Consider the following 21818-nt stretch of genomic DNA (forward strand, 5'->3'; position numbering starts at 1 on the left):
AAGAGCTGTACTTTATATCAAAGAACATAGTTGTGAAAGGTATCTTGACCAAACCAATTATGCTTGGATGCTACAATTGTAATTATACTTCACTTATAGATAAATATGGAAAATTTTTATCATATAAGAAAGATTGAATGTATATAGTAATATATATATATATATATATATAGTATATATATTCCCAGTTCTTTCATCATGTATATACCAAATTTCATGAGGATTCAATTTGCTTTGCTCCTAACAGTTACATTTAAAAAATACTATTTAACCTCATTTCTTTTGCTTCATAAGAGTTAAGTCAAAATTACACTATAATGTTCAAACTTGCTCATGTGAGCATGGAATAAATGTAAACAAACATTCCAGAAAATGTTATAATGCCTATAGGATTAAGCTACCTACTTAACAACAATATTTATATTCATGATTCATGTATTTGTCTGTTTGTCTCAGTCTGTGCTGCAATTACAGGTGATTGATGAACATAAATTTACTATAATTGAGGTTCTAAAGTTGTGAATCTCTCATGAGGATATTCAAATTGTAATATGTTTGTTTATGGTACATTTTAAGACTGGCACCAGTTGAACATTCCAATATCAAACTCAGTCAACTTGGTAATGCCTATAGCTCCATGCTACAGGCCTACTAGTCAGGAATTGTACAACAACTAGGAAGGAAGCTAATAATCACTCAAATAGTTTTGAGGAATTGCCTCTTCCTCCTTTTCAGAATAATTCAGAGCCTGTAAGAGTGTAACATTGAACTGAAACCCCACGGGCACACAGGCAATTCCTTGTGACTAAGAAAGTACTTGAAGTATTTCTGAAAAAAAAAAAGTATGTGAGTTAAGACACTGATGAACTAACTTAGCCCAATTTGATCTCAACTCTGAGAATAAAAAATGGAAACCTGATTGGGGTGACAAAGGAATTAAGAAAAGGCAGACATGCATGCCAAAATGCTAGGATCAAGAACGCCATAAACTCTGAAACAGTGTGGAAGTTGTCTTTATTATACAGCGCTGAGAAAAGGGGGCAAGTTTATTGTATACAACAGAACGAGTGGGTAGATTTACTAAATACAACTGAAGAAGGAAAAGAATTAGCTAATCCAGGAACAAGGTCGTTTTAGGGGAAGCCATCTGGGAGGAGAAAACTGTGGTTGATAGTGTCTACAAACACTGGTATTAGCTAAAGGCCAATCATTTATGACATCTATACTTGGACCAGAGAAAGGCGCTTTTCCATGGCTTGGGGAAGGCTTTGGCATTTTTTAAGATCTGAAGCATTAGGGTCCTTGACATGACTGTGGTCATGGCAATAATACACATTCACTCTGGAATTCATCTTCTCCCCACAGGTTTATTCACTGTTGATATTATAATTGAAAATGTTTGGTTAGTCTATGTGATAATGTAGCAAATACATGCATTATGGTCTAAATCAGTAATCTTATGGTCATTGTTATTTTTTTTAGGTAAAATAATTGGATTTGTTACAGTATATATTTCAAGCTAGATAAATTACAAATATATGAATGTTGTTTTAGAATGATAGAAAAATAATCAACAGCCTTATCAAACTAATTGTTTTCTTATAATTGAATAATCTTTGTGTAGAATAAATTCATTTTTAATATGTAAATTTTGATTAGATGTTAGAATTAAACATCAGCAAGATAAGGAAAATACAGAATTAATTATTTCATGCTTTTATTGAAGATTTAAAACTGCTTAGCAGTGTATAGTAATGGATCATAACAGATATCAAGACGTTTTAACTAGTATCAAAGGTTAATTATAGTAAAATAGAGCACCTACCTGACAAGATAGAAAAAATATTATACTATGTCAAACAAAATATGAGTAAAGAATTGCTCTTGTATCAGTAACCACCATTAATAATAAATTCCTGCTTTTAGAGCTTACAAAGACCCACAACAAATTTCCTCTCCTTCTAATTCCCCAAGATCATTTAAATAGAGGCATTATCTTCTCTCTATCCAGGTACTTAGCTCACCTATCTCACATCTTAGAATTTCCAGCAATGAATTAATGACTAATTTTGTTCCTTTCATGCCTCTTTAAGATCTTTGAATGACTCTCCAGGACAAGCTAGATTCCTCATAATGCTCTGGCCATCTTTGTTTTTAAATATTTATAATATTGTATTTCATTCTACAGAGTAAATGAATAAAATGTATTTGATAGTATTATATTGTATCACTTATGAGAAAAGCTATAATTCCTTAGGAATTATAATTATAATTATAATTAACAAATCTTGGGAGTTCTTGTAAGAAAATGCATATACAAACACACACACCACAATCAGAACTTTGATTTCTAACATCTCTGAACATGAGAACTATCAAATTATCCTTGGCTATGTTATTTTTCTCCTATATTAGGCCCTTTTTAAAGGTGGAATCTTCTTTAAAGCAAAACTCTCATCTTTCAAACACTGGACTAAAAAACTTTCCGTTTTCTGTGTGAGTCCATTTTTTCAGTGAATATTTTCAGCAAATGAACAAGCACTGCATTAACTCCAAGCTCTGTTTCAGGGATTTCGTCAGTCAGACTGATTTCACTGTGTGCTGTGTGTAAATTGGTCAGATAGAGCAAGAATGTATATTTCCACGATTTTATTGGGAAGTTTCAAACTTCTATTATCTCACAGGACCCAGAAATTGAATCGAGGCTTTGTTACTAAGCCAGGTTGTAGTAATGGACCCAGGAGTCAGTAGCTCAATTTTCTACTTCTTTGCATCACATTTTCTCTTGAAAATGATGCATGCAATACTAAAGAATGACAGGGAGGAGCCTCTCTAACGTGTTAAATATTTGGTTCACTGGGTCCTATCAGCAGGTAGGGCCTGCGGGGAGCTTGTTTATCCAGCAGAACGATCTCATTATGAGGACAGTGATGTAGTATAGTTTATTTCATACCCTGAAGCCATTCAAGAAAACAACTGAGTGAATGATATTCATCCAGGCTCTGAATTGTGCTGTTAGGAGTTGCAATAACTGGTAGCATATTAAAATAGAGATCAGGGACTTTAGATACTCTGCTGAATGAAGTTTTGAAATTCAAAGCTATTGAATTATTCAGTATTTTCCAATTTATAGAATAAAAGAATATGTAATTGACTGTCCAAAGCACAGTAATGGAAATAAAGAGAATCCATAGAGTTTATAAATCTCTCAGTAAATATTTTTCATAATTGCTTGGTACCTGAAGGAGTCATCTTATAGGCCAGGATAGACCTTGCTATTAAATAGGAAGAAGAGAAATTCCCTTCAACAAATAAATATGTTCCAGAATGTGGCTCAACTGTAGATGACTATCTAGCATACATGAGACCTGAGGACAAAAATGTAAGTAATAATAAAGAAAGAAATATATCTCTAATGATCAACTCTATTTGACTATATACTTATCAATAAGTATAACCCATTTTATTACACTTACTTATGTTGTAAAACATCCATGAATATTACTATTCTGAGAAAATGTAAATGATTCTGAGAAACTACTCTGAGGAAATAAAGTCAGCTGTAAGTTTGTCTTAAGAGAAAATTGTGGGATTTGCTATGCAATAAATTCATTAAGTACCTTAGTCCTGCCATATCCATTGTCTTAAATACAGCGAGAATTCTGTACACAGTTGGCAGAAGAAAGAGTTAAACAATGTGTGCTCCCTTCCACAAGTGAGACATATTCTATATTGTAAAATTGTTCCTCTTCTTAGCACCTCCTATTTCCTCTATTCACATAACTTCTTTAAAATTATGATATAACTACTAAGATTAGTTTTCAGCTTTGGTATTGTCAAGAAATATTGCTATAGTTTTGTTTTGTTTTTAGAGTAATCAAAGAGAACATATTGTATTAGATGAGCCATAAAATGTCATATACTCCTTTTTATTATCAGTCAACAAGAGATACGCAAGATTCTCATTATTGAACATTTAAAATTCTTACTTAAATAATAAGCACAAATATTATCATGAAATAGTGTTACTCACGTACTTCCAGTTTTGAATATAGTCAACACTAGTGGACATATTATAAAGATAATCTTGCTTAATTCAACCCTTGCATATCATTTAATTGCTAAATAACACAAAATTTAACCAGAATTTGTTTTGATTTTAATCATATGAACAAATGTTCAGCATAGATTTTCAAATAAAATTTGCCTTCAAATTTAAAAACCCTCTAAAACGTATACATATTTGACCCCCAGCTGAAGGCTATGATCCCTCAAAGATGAGGAAAATTAAGCAAGATTCTGGTTTGCCATGTTTGTTTAAAACAAACCTGAAAGAATGTCAGCAAAACCCAGGAGGTTTATAGCACTTTTCTGCTGCAATCCAACAATTTAGAATTCATATGCATTTCAAAACACCACATGCCTTAAGCATACTTTAAGCAAATATAATTTTATTTACAGAATCTATATATCTCAGTTAATCTCAAGAAAAACAGATGAAAACAAAAAATTAACTTTTTTTAACTTAGCTGGTTTTCTTCTTAAGTCCAAAAAGTCTAAGAAAATAGTTTGTAAATAAAAAGAACACAAAATAAATTATTGTTTTTTTATTCATGATAAATCAAATTCTTAGAGGTTTACAGATATTTTTGTAATATACTCAACAAAATTTCATAAATCAGTATGTTCATATCATAATAGATATACATGTGCATATGTTAATATACATTTTCTTTTGGGTTCACCTTCTTATTTAGCTTCTCCAGAATCACGAATTATAGTCTCAATGTCCTTTATTTATGGCTAGAATCCACTTATGAGTGAGTACATACCATATTCCTCTTTTGGGGTCTAGGTTACCTCACCCAGGGTAATGTTTTCTATTTCCATCCATTTGCATGCAAAATTCAAGATGTCATTGTCTTTTACCGCTGAGTAAAACTCTAATTTATATATGTTCCACACCTTTTTTAACCATTCTTCTATTGAGGGGCACCTAGGCTGTGTTCATGTTCTGGCTATTGCAAATAGTGCTGCTATGGACATAGTTGAACAAATACTTTTGTAGTACGATTGGGCATCTCTTGTGTATATTCCCAAGAGTGGAATTGCTGGGTCCTGAGGGAGGTTGACTCCCAGTTTCCTGAGAAACCGCCACACTGATTTCCACAGTGGCTGTACAAGTTAGCATTCCCACCAACAATGGATGAGAGTTCCCCTCACTCCACACCCTCTCCAGCATTGGCTATCATTGGTGTTTTTGATTTTAGCTATTCTGGCAGGTGTAAGATGGTATCTCAGAGTTGTTTTGACTTGCATTTCCCTGATTGCTAAGGAGGTTGATCATGGCCTTAAGTGTCTTTTGGCCATTTGAACTTCTGTTGAGAATTCTCTGTTCAGTTCAGTACCCCATTTTTTAATTGGGTAAAGCCAAGGACAATGGTACTGGGTTCTGATTCTACTGCATGGATGGGCTTTGTGGGAGCCTTGTCTGTTTGGATTAAATGTTATTATGTTTTTATGGAATCATTTCCACTATAATAAAAGTAAACAGTACCAGTTAAATGGATGTATTCCTTTTTTTAATTCTTGGAATATTATTTGAAAAACTATATACAAACTGTGTCTAATTTTTTCAATAACTTTTTGATATTTTGAACATGAAGACATGCACATTAAAATACAAAACAAACTTTATATCTATTTCTTGCCTTAAAATTTTCTCTATTGTAAGTGTTTTGAATGCTTAGCAGAACTCATGATGTGAATACTGTGTATTCTGTTCTTTTGCTGCACAGACCAAACATCTCAAGACATAACATTTTACTGTTTAAAAAGTACACTTGTTATAAAGACAGAAAATGCAGGACAAGCTGAAAGTGAGACTTTTATGCCAGCCTCACTCATCATCTGCTTCTTGATATGGGCTTATGTTCATATTCATTAGTGATGTCACAATTCAGAAATCTGTTTGAAATTCTTAGTTATTCTGAATTCCTTCTTCCTCATAACTGCGTCCATATATGCATCCTGGGCATTATGCCTCACAATTTCCCTTTCTTTGTTTTTCTTAACCTCTCTTATAAAAAGAAGAAGAAGAAGAAGAAGAAGAAGAAGAAGAAGAAGAAGAAGAAGAAGAAGAAGAAGAAGAAGAGAAAGAGAAAGAAAAAGAAAAAGAAATCTCCATGACCTTTTGACTCCAAGCTGTCCAATTCCAATTTATCTTTGATATTGAAACTGTAGTGATCCTTCCAAACTGCTGAGGAGATAATACACTCCCTTTGCACACCTTCCTTAGAGCAGTGGTCCTTAAATTGCCACCCATGAAACTCAAGCATTACCTGGAGATATTTTAGAAATTCAAATTATCTGGTCCCTCCCATTTCTGATCTTTATACTTTACTTGCCTACATATCTGGACTATTAAATTGACTTGAAATTTCTTCTTCTCAAGTATTACAATGAGAATTTCAGATACTCTTTCAATTCCAGCTCTTCCTTTAATCATTCTTTCATCTTTCTGGACAGATTTCTTTCACTGTTATTTCATTTTTAGAAAATGAAAGGCAGTTATCTAGCAAAAGGATAGAATAAAATGTTTATTACATTTCTCCAACATTGCTGGCTCTACTACTGAAATGCCTCCATTTATGTTTTTATTCAATGTAGGTATGCACAGAACTATCCCTTGTAAAAGATGGTTTCCCCAAATTAAAAAAAAAAAGTACAAGTTGCAGTAATTTTTGGAAAGCAGCAAACTTCAAGTAATAAAAAGTAGATACTATATGTGGAGTTACATCAAATATGATTTTAACAGTAATGCATGGTTATTTTTACGTTCATTGCTGAAAAAAACAGTCTACTTGGGAATCTTATAAAATTTAAAGACCTTTTATAACTTGCAATCTTTAAAAACGTAATTCAGTTCCTTTACTTGCTTTAAAGCAACAATGAAATAAAAGTAAGTCTGTGCCTTGAGCCCTGTTATTCTCTATAAAGGACCAATTTGCAGGGCAAATATCTTGCCATCCAACAGGCCTTGCCCTGGGAGGAACCTGTAAATTGGGGAAAGGATTAAATTTGATCAGTTGTTGTTTTGTCTGTTGCTCATCATGTTGTTATTGAACTCAGTGTCTAACAAGTATCCCAGGGGTTCAAAATCCTCAAGACTAGCAATGCTTTCATACCTATCTGTATGTCTATACCTGTTTTCTCATCCAACTAGAGGACTTTTGTAGAGACAGACACGAATAAACAACACACCTTAGGAACACAGAACAATGTGTTATTAGATAGATCATAAAGGATTTACTGAAATTTTAAGTGTATTCTGACCTGTATAATCCAATTGCTCTGATTAAAAGTTACAGCCTATAATATTATAAATAAAAATTAATGTTGTTACTTTATCAAAATTAGCAAACATAAAATATCTAGAAAAATAGTCATTTGTGAATGTTCTAACATAAGATGCTAGATGTCTATACCAATGGAAATGAATATTTACTTCAGTAACCACTAATTTATTGAAAACACTTACTAATTGCATTGTATTCCCCAACAATGGTATAACAGATACATATAGATATGTAGGTAATACCAGTTATTTAATTAAAACTAAACAAGCTTCAGATACAATGCTAACAAAGAGGGTTAATTTCTAATTCTTGAAAATGAATACAAAGATGCAAATAATTATTCAATATTTTATGTAGATCTAGTTTCAATAAAAAATCCAAAATAAATAATTAGATGAGTTTTAAAAATAGGGTGATGAGATGGTTCACTTTTAAAGCACTTGCCATTCAGTTTGATAATCTGAGTTTAATCTTAGTACCTATATGATAGAAAAAGTGAACCAAGTCATAGAAGTTAAAAATGTGTCTCCTTCGTTGCACATGCATGCTGTGGAATGATATGTATGCCTTCTCCAAATAAATGACTAAATAAATAAAGAGATTTAAAATTCAGAAAAAAATAAAATATATAATTAAAGTAATAGTATTGTTGTATTATTTTCACATGTATCCATATCTGTGGTGTGAATGGGTATTTACATGTTTACATATTTATAGACACACATGCTTGTAGTGGAGTATACTTTTTGGAGCATACAGCATCTTGTGTATGCTGGCTCATGTAGGAAACCAAGGGTGACATTGGTACTCATATGAACCCAGAGCTCTCTGCTAATCCTTGTCTCTGCTTTGCAATTGCGGAAACTACAGTCAGGCTACCACACTCACTAAGCCTTTACATTGGTGCTGAGAGTCTAAACTCTCGTCCTTCTTTCCTGACAGTCACTTTTATCTGTTTCTCCAGCCCCTGCCTTACTCTTAATAGATGGACCACATACAACAAAATAGTACATATTTTTTTATCAAATCTTTATTTATGCTCACAGTAACAAAACACAGTAAATCTTTTTTTTTTCAATACAATCTACATCTGCTTGTATTTGCCCAAATAATGAGGTGATTATTGGCTCAGATTATCTTAAAGAATGGAGCAAAGAACATCAACTTTATTATAGTCATTGTTCTAGGCACTTCTATCTTCATTTTAAATGCTGATAACAGAACAATAGAGGTTCAAAGAAGACAGCTCTCCCACTGAATTAGCATAGAACAAGGAGAGAATAATAATCTTAAACAGGAGAAATTCCTTCATATTATCTATGAGTGGCTCAAAGAATGAAACCTTAAAAAAGAAGAAGGAACATCGAGATGGTCATAAGTAGATATATAATTTTAAAATGCAAAGTCAGGGCATTTTTGAAGTAAAAGTGTTTGGTAAGCTTCAATAATTATTGAGGTTGGTCCAAGGTGTTTAAAGAACTCCTACTCAGGCTGTTTAGTCCAGAGACTACAAATGAATCATAGACAGCACACAGGCCAACTTCAATCTCTTGTTATTTTTCTAACCAATTATCTGAGAAGCTCTTACTCTGAACCTTTATTCTGTGGCTCTGATGGCTGTCATCTCTGACTTTCTCTTGGTTCATGAGAAAGGTACACGAATAAACAAACTCCCATGGTAACTTGATTTCCTTATCATCAGGAAAATACGTATGATGATCAGTGTTGTCAACTTTACAGGCTCTAGAAGGGCTTCTAGCACACCTGTGGGGATTATCTGAACTGCCATGAGTTGGAAAGTTCTGTCCACTGTAGGTGACACCCTTTTCTTGCCAGATTCTGGAAAGTGCAAATAGTAAAAGAAAAATTAGTGGAAGGGAACACTGAGTGCTTTCTACTTCTTTACTGAGGAGGTGAAATGACGAGCTACTTCAGGCTTCTGCTGCCTTATCTTCCTGTCCTAAGGTACTTGTGCAACTTGAACAGTGAGTCAGAATCAATCCATTCTTTTGTCAGAGTGCTTTTTTAACTCACAAACAGAAAAGAAAACTTGAGACAATACCACAAACATTGTTAAAGGCATAACCAAAGGTTTTAAGAATTTGAGAAACTTATTTTATATTAAAATAATCTGTACTTTGACTTGGATCTGGGTTGTCCAGAATGTACATACAATTGTTCGCAAACACACACAAAAACACACATGCATACACCCACATGTATGTGTGTATAATGCATGTGCATTTGTGTATTTGTGTGTATCCACTTGTGTGTGCTGGTACACATATGTTAGCAAAGGCTGCTGGTTCATCCCTGGCTGCTCAGCCCCAAAATAACCACTTAAAAAGTATATTATTTAAATCACTGCTTGGCCAATAACTTAAGCATATAGCTAGCTAGCTCTCAAATCTTTGGTTAACCCATTTCTATTAATCTGTGTATTGACATGTGGCTGTGGCTTACCGACATGATTCAGGCTGGTGGCTACATGGCTACTCCCTGACTCTGCCTACTCTCTCTATGTATCTCTTTCAGCCTGGCTTTACTCTGTTAAGCCATTGACTGTAAACAGCTTCTTTATTAAACAATGCCAATAAAACATTCACAGCATACGTCACCTCCCACGTCACACTTACACATGTGCATGTCTGAAAGTTGAGGCCACAGATAAATATCATGTATTGTTCTTCAGAGGCACTACCCAATAGAGATCTGCTTGTCTCTCCTGCCTCAAAATTGGGATTGCAAATTTATACCAACATACCTGGATTTTTATGTTGTTTCTGGGGTTCAAACAGGTCCTTATGCATGTCAGGAAGCACATTGCTGACTGATCTCTCTCCATATATTTTTCCTACTCTACCTTTATACCCACAAAAGGAATAATCAATAATATAGTGAATCTGACTCACATGTAAATTCAGAATACCTTTTGGTTAAATTGTGTTCACACTTCATTTGAGTACTTCATTATGCATCATGGTGTGGTATTTAAGTCACTGTTGCCATTTCTGGCATATTAGGTTATCCAGATAACTCTATTCACTTCCCAACTTGCAATTAAATATACATAAGTTATGTACTGTTCTCAAACTTTTATATATTTACTAAAAACTCAGAATCTGATCTCACTTTTCTTTACAAATGTAGTTGGCTGAGATCGTTACAGAGAAGTATTGAACTGATAGCCAATATCCTAGTATCTTAACAGGAAAAGAAAAGCATATTTATTGAGACACATGGGGAGAGTGCTGTACAAAGATGGAAGCAAGAGACTGGAAAGATTGATGTGTTCACAAGCCAACAATGCTGTTTTCTTAACAGTCACCAAAAGTCAGGAACGCATGGGGCAGATTTTTACTCAAATTCTATAAGAAATTAACCCTGCTAACTTGACAACTTCAAACTTTTATGCTCCAGAACTTTGAGAGAATAAGTGCACAATGTATTTAGCTATGAAGTTTGCAGTGCTATCTTATAACAGTACCAGAAAGATACTATAAATAGTTTGTGATACACACTGACTGTGAATGACCATTTGAATGAGTATAAACCCTGCCTTTAAGAGCCTAAGTCCAAGGAAAGACAAAATTAGTCAACACAGCAGTTCTTCGATGAACAAGAGGTGCTATATGTTGAGGTTTTCTACATTTTCTTCAACCTTGAGAAGTAATATGGCTATCTGGTTTTTGTTGCTGGTGTGTGTGTTTATGTGTGCATGTGTATGTGTGTAATGGTTGGTTGGTTTCTCTTTATTTTTGTTGAGGAATAGGCTTAGACTTACTTCATTCCTACAAATTGGTAAATGACTCTTAAAAGAAATCCCACACTAGCTAAGAATTAAAAATAATAGAGGGTTATTTATTTAGGAGTCGATTCACAGATCACTATTTTCTGCTGGAACAGGGAACAGCAACCAAATCCCACAGCTGGAAAAAAGGCCAGATGTGTGCTTTATATCAGCATAAATAGTATAAGAGGCCATGCCCAAGTGGGCAGGTAACTTAAAGGCTACTGGCAGTAGGAATTCTTACAGCACCTCCCTCTTTTGTTTAAATAAGAGCATTCTAAGCCTAATACAAAATTATATACAATAAGAACAAATATGTCAAGCAAGATACATGTGATAAATGTTTCAATAATTATCCTATGCTAATTAGTTTATGTCTTGTATAAGAAGTAACTTGGCCAATTCATGAGAAGAAAGTAACTACAACTATCTAGTCTTCAACCCCACTGAAGATCGAGAAGGGAAATAACATGACTTGTGGAATGGATGCTTAAAAGAAATCCCACACTAGCTCAGAACTGAGAAATGGATAGTTATTTATTTATGGGTAAACTCACAAGTCAGAATCCTCTGCTGGAATGGACATCAGAAACCAAAACTTGCAACTGGAACAGAGAGAGAGGCTGGAAAAGTGGCTCGATGCATGCTCTGCATCAGCATCATATGTAGTATAAGAGGCCATGACCCAGTAGGCAGGTAAGCACAAGCTGCAGTTACTTGAGTAAGCAGCCGTCTCTCCTTGCATTCTTTCCTTCGACCATATCTCTCCTTCCCTTCCCCACCTGATCCTCCTGTCCAATTTGCACTCATCTGGACTGTCAATTTCCAGTCCAGTCATACATTTTATTCTATTGCAGTCTCTCAGGGATTCACATGTGTCACCCCTAGTCCCTTCTTCCTCCAGCCTCTCTGGTCTATGGACTATAGCTTGGTTATCATGTGTGCATGTGGTTTACTTAATGCCTAAAATTCACATATAAGTAGATATTAACCATATTTATCTTTTTCCATCTCAATTACCTCACTTAGGATAATTTTTTTCTATTTCCATATATTTGCCTGCAGATTCCATGTTTTCATTTTAACAGCTGAGTAATATTCAATTGTGTAATAGTATCACATTCTCTTTATCAATGCTTCTATTGGGCAGTATCTAGATTGTTTCCAGTTTCTGACTACTATAAATAAAGCAGCAATGAACAGATCTGGGCAAGCTTCCTTGTAGTAGCATGAAGCATCCTTTGGATAATTGCCCAAGAGCAGTAAAGCTAGATTTTTACGTACATTGATTCCCAACTTTTGGAGTATTGACCATATTGATTTCCATAGTGGCTGTACAAGTTTGCACTCCTACCAGCAATGGAGGAGTATTTTCCTTCTTCCACCTCCTCACTAGCATGAGCTATCACTTGTATTATTGATCTTAGCCATTCTGACAGGTTTAAGATAGAGTCTCAAAGTGGTTTTGATTTGCATTTCCATGATGGCTAACAGTGTTAACATTTTCTGAAATGTTTTTCAGCCATCTGGACTTCCTCTATTGAAAATTCTCTGTTCAAATCCATACCCCATTTTAAAATTGGAATATGTGGGATTTTGATATCTAGATTCTTATTTATTTTAGATATTAATCCTCTATCAGAGATGGAATTGGTAAAAAAAAATTACCATTTTGTGGGCTTCTACTTTGTTCAAATTACAGTGTCCTTTGCCATGCTGAATGCTTTAAGCTTTATGAGGTTCCATTTATTAATAGTTGCCTGTACTATCTGTGTTCTGTTCAGAATGTCTTCTATGTCAATGAGTTCAAAACTGTTCCCCACTTTCTTCTCTATCAGCCAACATATCTGGATTTATTTTGAGGGATTTTGTTAATTTGGACTGATTTTTTTCTGCTGAATGAGAAATATGAAACATTTTTCATTTTTCTACATGCAGATACCCAGTTTGACAAGCACCACTTGATGAAGATGTTCTTTTTTTATAGTTCCTATTTCTGGTTTCTTTATCAGGTGTCCATAAATATTTGGATTTATATCTGCATCTTCAATTCTATTCCACCGATCAACTTGTCTGGTTTTGTGTCACTACCATGCAATTTTTATTACTATAGCTATGTAGCAAAATTTAAAATAGGAAATGGTGAGACCTCCAGGAGTTATTTTATTGTTCAGGATTGACTTAGCGATCCTAGATAATTTTGTTTGTTTGTTTGTTTTTCATTAAGTTGAGAATTGTCCTTTCAAGATTTGGGAAGAATTATTGTTTAAATTTTGAGGGGAAATTACACTGAATCTGTAGATTGTTTTTGGTAGGTTGTTCATTTTTACTATATTAATCCTACTGATCCATGAACATGGGAGATCTTTCCATCTTCTGATATCTCCTTCAATCTCTTTCTTCAATGACTTGAGGTATTTGATCATACAAGTCTTTCACTTGATTGGTTAGAGTTTCTCCAACATATTTTATATTTGTGAATATTGTTAAAGGTGGTGTTTCCCTAATTTCTTTCTGAGTCCATTTGTCATTTCTATATTTGTTGGGGAGGGAGCTTCTGATTTTAGTAAGTTGAACTTGTACCCAGCTGCTTTGTTGAAAGTGTTTATCAGCTTTAGGAGTTCCCTGGTGGAATTTTTGGGCTTACTTATGTATTTTTTCTATCATATTATCTGCACATAAAGATACATTGATTTAGCACCTGGTTTCTCCCAAACCCCATTATGATCCTCTCAAGATATCTCTTTCATTGCTCTCCCTCTCGGTCCCTCCCCCAACTTGACCTCCTGTTCATTAGAAGGCTCTAAGGAATTTTACTTGTGCTTCAGTTGTGTTGGAATATCCAGGACCTGCTGTGGCAGAGTAGCTGGGCTTTAGTGGAGATATATTACCCTGTTATTGTGTTTTTACCACGACATCTAGGTATCTGGAACTGTAATGATTATAGGTATAGGTGCTAATTTCTGGATTTGTCTTTGTTGAATGGATGTTTTGTTTTTGGTTTCTGTTTCCTCTCATGATTTTTGGAGAGTATGCTGTCTGTATGTTGCCTGGTAAGAACTTTCTTTGGTTTAGCTACTTGTGACCACTGGGGATTCCAAATATAATGTGTTTTGTTGGTTTGCTTTTTTATTTTTTTGATATTGGGAGCTGACATTGGGGATAGGCTAGGAGTTTGAAGGGGGTTCACATAAGGAAGGAGAATAGAGTGTTCAACAAGAATCCATTTATTTCATCTTATTGGAATGAGGGATGACAGTGAAGAGAGATTACCCTCTATGAGGTCTTGTATTGGACTGGGGATGAGACTGGGGTGTTGGATTCAGAGAACAGAAGGAGAGGGGAAGATCTACATAAAACCTACATGCTTCCCTTGCAAGAGTGGTCTGTGGTTTATCATGAAGTGCCTGCTGGATTGCAGGGTTGGGATAAAGCAACAAGTGCGTAGAAAGAGTTTATGAGAAGCTTTGTGGGATTCACAAGAAATGGTAACAGGTGGGCAGAGAAGATTGCCACAGGCATTCCATTGCAGAGCTAGGAATAAGACTGGAGAACTGGGCTAGGAGAAGAGGGGAGAGGAGATAGTGGTGTAGACCTTCAGTTAGCTTACTGGTTTCCTTGGCCTGCTCAGCTGGTGTGTTCACAGGGAATGTCTGCTGGTGTTGGAGGCTGGGATACTGAGATGAGTTTGGGGAAGGAAGGATTTAGAGAAGAAGATCATTGTGTTCTGTCAAGGATGGGGTCAGAGACGAAAGGGAGGCCACAGTATGTTTTCAGCTACAGAGCTGAGGATGAGAATGGGGGTGGGTATGTCTGGAGGAGTAGAAGAGATGAGTGAATCCACTGTCAGCTTACTTGTTGCCTGGGCAGGAGCAGCTCTTGAGTTATCATGGGATACCTGCTGGGGTTGGAGGCTGGGACAAACCAATGCATGGGGGTAGGGAGGGTGAAAGACCTGTGGAATCTACAGGAGATGGTATGAGAGGGGCAGGAAAAACTGCTCGAGGTGTTCTGCCGCAGAGCTGGAGATGACAATTTTACTTCTTGATACAATGTATTTCGATGATTTTTATCTGAATTCTCAAAGATGTGAAAATTGATTATTTTCACCGCAATACCATTAGCATCTATAGCATCCCCTGGACTACAGTAGGGACAGAGTAGTGGATGGCATAACATGATGGACAAACAAGTTACGCATAAAGTTTCCATTAACACATTTAAGTATGACTGGTAATCACAATTGTTATCCTTTGACTCTTTATATAAGATATTGATCAGATAGATTCTAAATCCTGAAAGAAATGACACATGAAAAAACAATCTAAGACTAGAATTGGTTTACCTGGATCAAGGAGATGAAAAAGCACAACATGGAAATCTCTATATTTCCTTTTGCTTTCTCAGAAGATGTCTGGTTAAAGAGGTCAGTTATTTTAAATTTTAGTTCAAGAGTTACTAAGGGGACTTTACAGGACGATTACAAAAACACAAGCTAAAGTCAAATGTGTGTGTGTGTGTGTGTGTGTGTGTGTGTGTGTTTAAAGCTGTAGGGTAGATGAATGATTACTAGAGAAAATCAATTCTTTAGGCAAAAACTGAAGATATACAAATGTATCAGATTATCAGAAAGATATTTAATAGATAGGGATACGTCTCAGTAGAAGAGTTTATATTTAAAATGCACATAAAAATAGATGTGGGCTTAATCCCCAGCAGGCACACACATGAATCGGCAAACCTGTGCACCCCCCCAACACACACACACAGAGACAGCAAGATAGCTAGACAGAGAAAGCAGAGTTTTATATTTATACGCAGTACAGGGAAAATCAATACCAGGCTGTCACTCCAAACTTCACTGACTTCCCCTCAGTTTGAATGTTCTTGTCTAGGAAGGGTTAAAAAGATAAAATTCCAGCATTAGAGGGAGAAGCAGCCACGAAGCCCCACCTCTCCCTGAAGATATGCTGGTAACTGATAGCTAGCAGGAGAGGGAGAATTAGCGTTTTTAATGGGAGTGGCTCCAGACAGCTCTAAAATGCTCCAGTTGATGGTCACATACCTGAGAGTGCATAGGCAGAACTAATGGTATTCAATAAACTTTTTTTTTTAATTTGGAGTACACAAAGTTGTGTCATATAGAATAGGCACTGAATATAAGCCAATTGGACTGGATATGATAAAAATATAATGTATGACATTCTGGCTGAGTCGTCTTTATTTACTTTTTAAAGTCTATTTCTACTTTCCCTGGATCCCAAAGTCTCCAGAATATTTCCACATTTGTAGAGATCCAACAGCAAAATGGTTGTTTACTATGATAAACTGGAAACACTAAAGACTGATTTGAAACATGGTTTATGTAATCTCCATGTTGTCATTCTCAGTGATGACTTCATTTTTTTAACTCAATGATATAGACAATGACTGAATTAACTTTATTGTGAATTTGCTTCTCATTGGGGAATCCTGACACAACTTATAAGTCTAATACATATGTTACGATAATAGCTTATGAATGCTTTATTCTCCTATAGTTTCTCTTCTATTTTGTTAACTGTAATCAAATGCTTGTTTGAAGAAAATTCTTACAAAATATATAACATGCAAAGCAATATTGTTGTTTTCAAATTAGGAGTACCTTTTAGAATTTAGAGACTAAGGTATGACCATGGTAAACTGTGTTACAGAGTTTTTGTTTAGGAGCCAGTTTTCCCTGATCAACAAGGAAGCCTATCTTAGAAGGAACTTGATTACAGCTAAGCAAGGTCTGCACTCGCCTGGAGATGATCTACTTTGAAAGGCTAATTGATAATAATTTTTAGGCCTTATCAGACAAAAGGATTTTAGAGGTTGTGTTCATGATAATTGATAGAGCCTCCTGAGAAGCATCATATCTTAACATCCACATACAACTTACCAAAATATTTGAAAGTGCTCTTCCAAAGTTGTTACACTGTATATGTTTTTTAAAGTCAAGAATCTGGAAGCAATTCGCCCCCTGGTAAAGTGATTAAGAAAGTAAAGTTTGGTCCAGTGCATTTTGTGAATGCAAGTAGAATGCAGAAGTTAGCTTTTGGTAGGGTTTGCTGTCCTTAATACAGTGGCTTCTGCTTTCCCCTTAAAATGACAACAACTGTAATTATGCCGGATTTTCAATTACGGTGTTTATATTTTGAAAGTGAATCTGTCAGCGCTTATTTAAAACCTATCCTCAGTCTTTTGTTCAGTTTTTGTGATATACTGCACACATGACCTTTATTTATTTCTGACTATCATGTCTTCAACTTTGGGTTTCTTCACATTCAAAGGGTAAAATCTATTGATGCCATTATGCCAGCCATTCACTTCTGGTTAGTTCCATTTAGAAAAACAGAAAATACAACCAAACACTTTAATTCCATCTATTGAGACTTTTAAAATTCTCTGTATTTTCATAGTCTAAAATCTTTTAATGAGTACACGATAAAATGCCTTTCAATGACATTACCACTTGATACATATGGAACTGTTGACTTCCTATTATGAAAATTGTTCAGTCTATAACACAACCAAAATCATGAGTTACTAAGTAAATTGATCTTACTACTTTCTCTTGCTATTTGTATTCAATCAATTGACTGCTCCTGACCATTTGTATCTCTGAAATCTTTAACAAACATCACATCTCTACTGTGTCTGCTGAATTCAGACTTTGTACATATTACTTCTCTGGTTAAAATCTTCTTCCAATTTATACTCTGACCCAAAATTCCATATAGTACATTAAGGGGAAAACTATTAAACTGGCTCACCACTCTTTGATTGAAATGCTTCAAGATACACCATTGCTCTTACAAGGAATCTAAACACTTTTAAACATCTCTTAAAACTAACAATAGAACTTTCCTTTGTTTACCTCTTTCCTTTTATATCTTATTTCTTTGCCTTGAATTTCAGAGACAACACAAATTCATTAGTCGTTCTTATAAAGCATGCAATATCATACTTATGTGACTATTTTTTCTTCATGTCTGTATCTGAATTTGTATGCTTGTTCTTAGTGTGGTCAACTTGCTAAAGTTTCACATATATCTCCAGTATCTCCTTTTCATGAAATATTACCAGAACCATCATTGCAAATGCTTATTACTGCAGCCCTGTTTTGGTTTATCAACAAGACTGTGAACTCAAATGAACCTGGTTCTCAATACATGAATACATAAGGAAATAACTGAGTTGTGAGTATTTAACAGCAACAAATAATCTAGAGACAAGAATTATCAGCTCAGTAAAGAAGAAGGTGAATTGATAATTTCTGACAAAATTATTGGTGCCTTTTTTAATTCTAACACTGTCATTTTATTTAGTTTAAACACAGTACCTTATACACGCTCAACATGCTGAACTATATCACTTTTATAAAAGTTTTTTCTGTTTTTTTTTAATTTGTGAGACCTAGCTAAGTAATGTGGGCTGACCATAAATTCATTGTATATATCAGGCTGGCCTTCATCACCTGATTCTCTCGTCTTCACCTCTTGTGTCTGTGGATTATAGGCATATTCCACCACACCTGACACTTAAATATTCATATTAGGATGCAATATGTGTGAGTTCTATGATTAGATTTTTGTTTTAGAATTCAACCTTTAAGCTTGTTACCATGGAAATATTTTGAGCTCTTACATATGTAGGAATAGTGACTTAATTAAAATACTTTTTCTAATCTCATTTGAATATATTGACATTTTCCAGTGTATATAGCTTTTGTTCATGAAATGATACTTCAGTACGAACTCTCTAGAAAGCAATTAGTTCTGAGTCCCAATTCCATCACTGTCTTCATCTAAGTTCCCTCAAATTTAAGGGTGGCAGAAGAAAGAAATAAGGATACAGTTTACTTCTTTTATTTTCCCACATAATTTTCTAGCTTCATGAACTCCCATTGATTGTAAAGAGGAATTACTGCAGAGGAATATGGAAAGAGGTTGTTCTCATGGTATCTTCCCATTGAAGGCTCAACTTTTTAAATGAGATTTATAGAAGGATGTTTTATTCTGGAAGAAAGAAAAACAGATTAAATATTGTTCTCTACAATTACCTCATAGTAATTTTTAAAAACTAAGAAGAAAAAAATTGAAAATTTGCTTTGTTCTTATATAATTAGAAGTGTATAGAAATATGCTTTTTTTCTGTGATTTTTCTAAGTAAGCAGAACTTATACACTGAAATAAGGAAAACCTGAAGGAACTGAATGAATCAATAATAATTTTAGTCAGCAAGAGTACAATTTTATGTGATCACATATCCTTTTAAAATTTGAGATGTCTTTAAAGCACAATGCTAAAAAATACTTCATTGTATAATCAAAATGGCTTTTAAGGAGATACTGCTGTGTGTTGGAGTGAATGTCATCATGCCTCTAATTTATTTTCTACTAATTAATGAAAAAAATGAACACATGGGATGAGAAAAAAGTTGTAAAAATAATGAAAAATATCAGAAATACTGAAAAAGAAAGCAATTACATAATTTAAATATTTGCTCAAATATTTTGAGTAGACCTTATTGCAATTGATAATTTGTCATATTTTATCTCAGAAGTTACTGATGACTCAGGCATATGGACAGTGTTGGTGTATCAGTCATGTTGGAATCTATTATTTTGTATGTGTATCAGGGAGAGGATATTAAAAGATGCTGTTACCAAATATGTGGTAATATGCCTGCTATTTTAGGATTCAGCAGCTGAGTTAAGTACGTAGCAGTTTAGACATATAGAAAGTCCCAGGTCATTATTGCTATGCAATAATAGTTTGTCTGAAATTTGGAAAATGGTCCCTTTGAAAAATATATAAAGCAAAACCTTAACCCTTGGTTTCTTTATTGTCCACCACAGTTTCTTATTTATATACTTTTCTCAATACTCACAGATGTCAGAACAGTAACTATCTACCCTTGTGTTTGATTGTGAAACTGCTATCAGAGAACAATTCAATTTTATTTCTTTCTCTATACTTTAAGTATAACATATTCATTTCTGAAGTTATTAGCATGGGTCTAATCAGTGAAAAAAACTACACTGTAATTTTCACAAAATTTTTATCATAAATGATAAAATTATAGAAAATTATGAAATGTGAAAAAGATTGTAATAATAAAGTGAAATAATAGTATCAAATATATATAGTTCTGCTTGGGCTTCCATAACAAAATATAATAAATGGAGTGGTTTATATAATGTTAGCTTATTTCTCCCAGTACTGGTGGCTGGAAATTCCAATATTAAGGTACCATGCAGTTCAGTTTTAGTGATGGCTCTCTTTATAAGTGGCTACCTTCATTCTGTGTACTTACACAATGATCTTTTTGTGAGCCCCAATGGAAGAAAAAACAAACTTTCATGTCTCATCTAAGGGCACTAATCCTATCAGAAGGAGCCACAGCCTTCTGACCTCATCTAATTCCAAATACCCATTCCTTCTCCAAACACCAGCATATTATGCTGTTACTGCTTCAATTTGTGCTGGGGAGGGGGTAGCACAAATATTCAGTTCACAGCAAAATAAAATTTTATGGTATTGAAAAGAAAATGTGCTATTGGCAGAATATTGGTTGTCATTGTCCAGATCAACAAAATTGAACTTCCAAGTAATGGATCCCATTGTTTGTCTATCCCCAGAACAGAGATGCAAACATTATCGGGAATGTATTGTCTGGCTTAATTGTATGTGAGAAATCATAGAGTTTCTTCTGCATTAGTAGGACTTGATGGTAATACAACTTCCCCAGAGATTGCCAACAAACAGTCTTTCTGTAGTTCTCAGGGGAGAGATTGGTTAGAAGATGTCTCACCTGAAGGATTGCTAAAATATTTACCAAGCTGCTGGATACCATTCACTTCAGGAGTCAGGTGCTGGGGAGCCATATATGCTGAAAAAAACCTGCCAAGGAAGCATACTAGAACAGCAACGTCTCTCTAGCCCCCTCTACTGACAAAGCTTCAATGCTGCAGAAAAAAGGAAAAATATTTTAAAGGCCCAGAATTATTTTTACAGAGCACGCTAAATAGTATATTTATACCTGAGTAACAATAAATAAATAATGAACTTAGTGATACAAAATAAAACTAAACATTGAAAGGAGCAAGGAAACAATGCATTGTCTGGCAGCAGAGTAAACTACTTTTAACGGACAATTCTCAGTATATGAATTTCCAGTATATTCATCACTATATGTACTCTATGTCTATAATAAGTCTGACTCAGTTCATATACTCTGTAAACATTTAGGTAAATGAATGAATGAAAAAGTATGTTGCTAATTCTTTTCTCTAATGATTTCATTCTCTCCTTCTCTCTTTATTACTGCAGCTGATGGATGCACTGACTGGTCTGTTGATATCAAGAAATACCAAGTTTTGGTGGGAGAGCCTGTTAGAATCAAGTGTGCCCTCTTTTATGGTTATATCAGAACAAACTACTCCCTTGCCCAAAGTGCTGGACTCAGCTTAATGTGGTATAAAAGCTCCAGTCCGGGAGATTTTGAAGAGCCCATTGCCTTTGATGGAAGTAGAATGAGCAAAGAAGAAGACTCCATTTGGTTCAGACCAACATTACTACAGGACAGTGGGCTTTATGCCTGTGTCATCAGGTACCTTTTAATGAAATTATTATTGACTCAAT

The 21818-nt window shown here is 34.6% G+C and overlaps 1 protein-coding gene across 1 annotated transcript in view; it reads left to right on the forward strand.

The window, feature by feature from the left end:
* The window catches only part of Il1rapl1 (interleukin 1 receptor accessory protein like 1), a 1275516-nt gene that overhangs the window by 602612 nt on the left and 651086 nt on the right, over positions 1-21818 (forward strand). Inside the window, exon 3 of the mRNA XM_048449782.3 lies at positions 21507-21786. Coding sequence (XP_048305739.1) covers positions 21507-21786 — 280 coding nt within the window. The remainder of the gene's footprint in view (positions 1-21506; positions 21787-21818) is intronic.

The sequence above is a fragment of the Myodes glareolus genome, chromosome X (assembly GCF_982192425.1).
Source record: "Myodes glareolus chromosome X, mMyoGla1.1, whole genome shotgun sequence".
NCBI lineage: Eukaryota > Metazoa > Chordata > Mammalia > Rodentia > Cricetidae > Myodes > Myodes glareolus.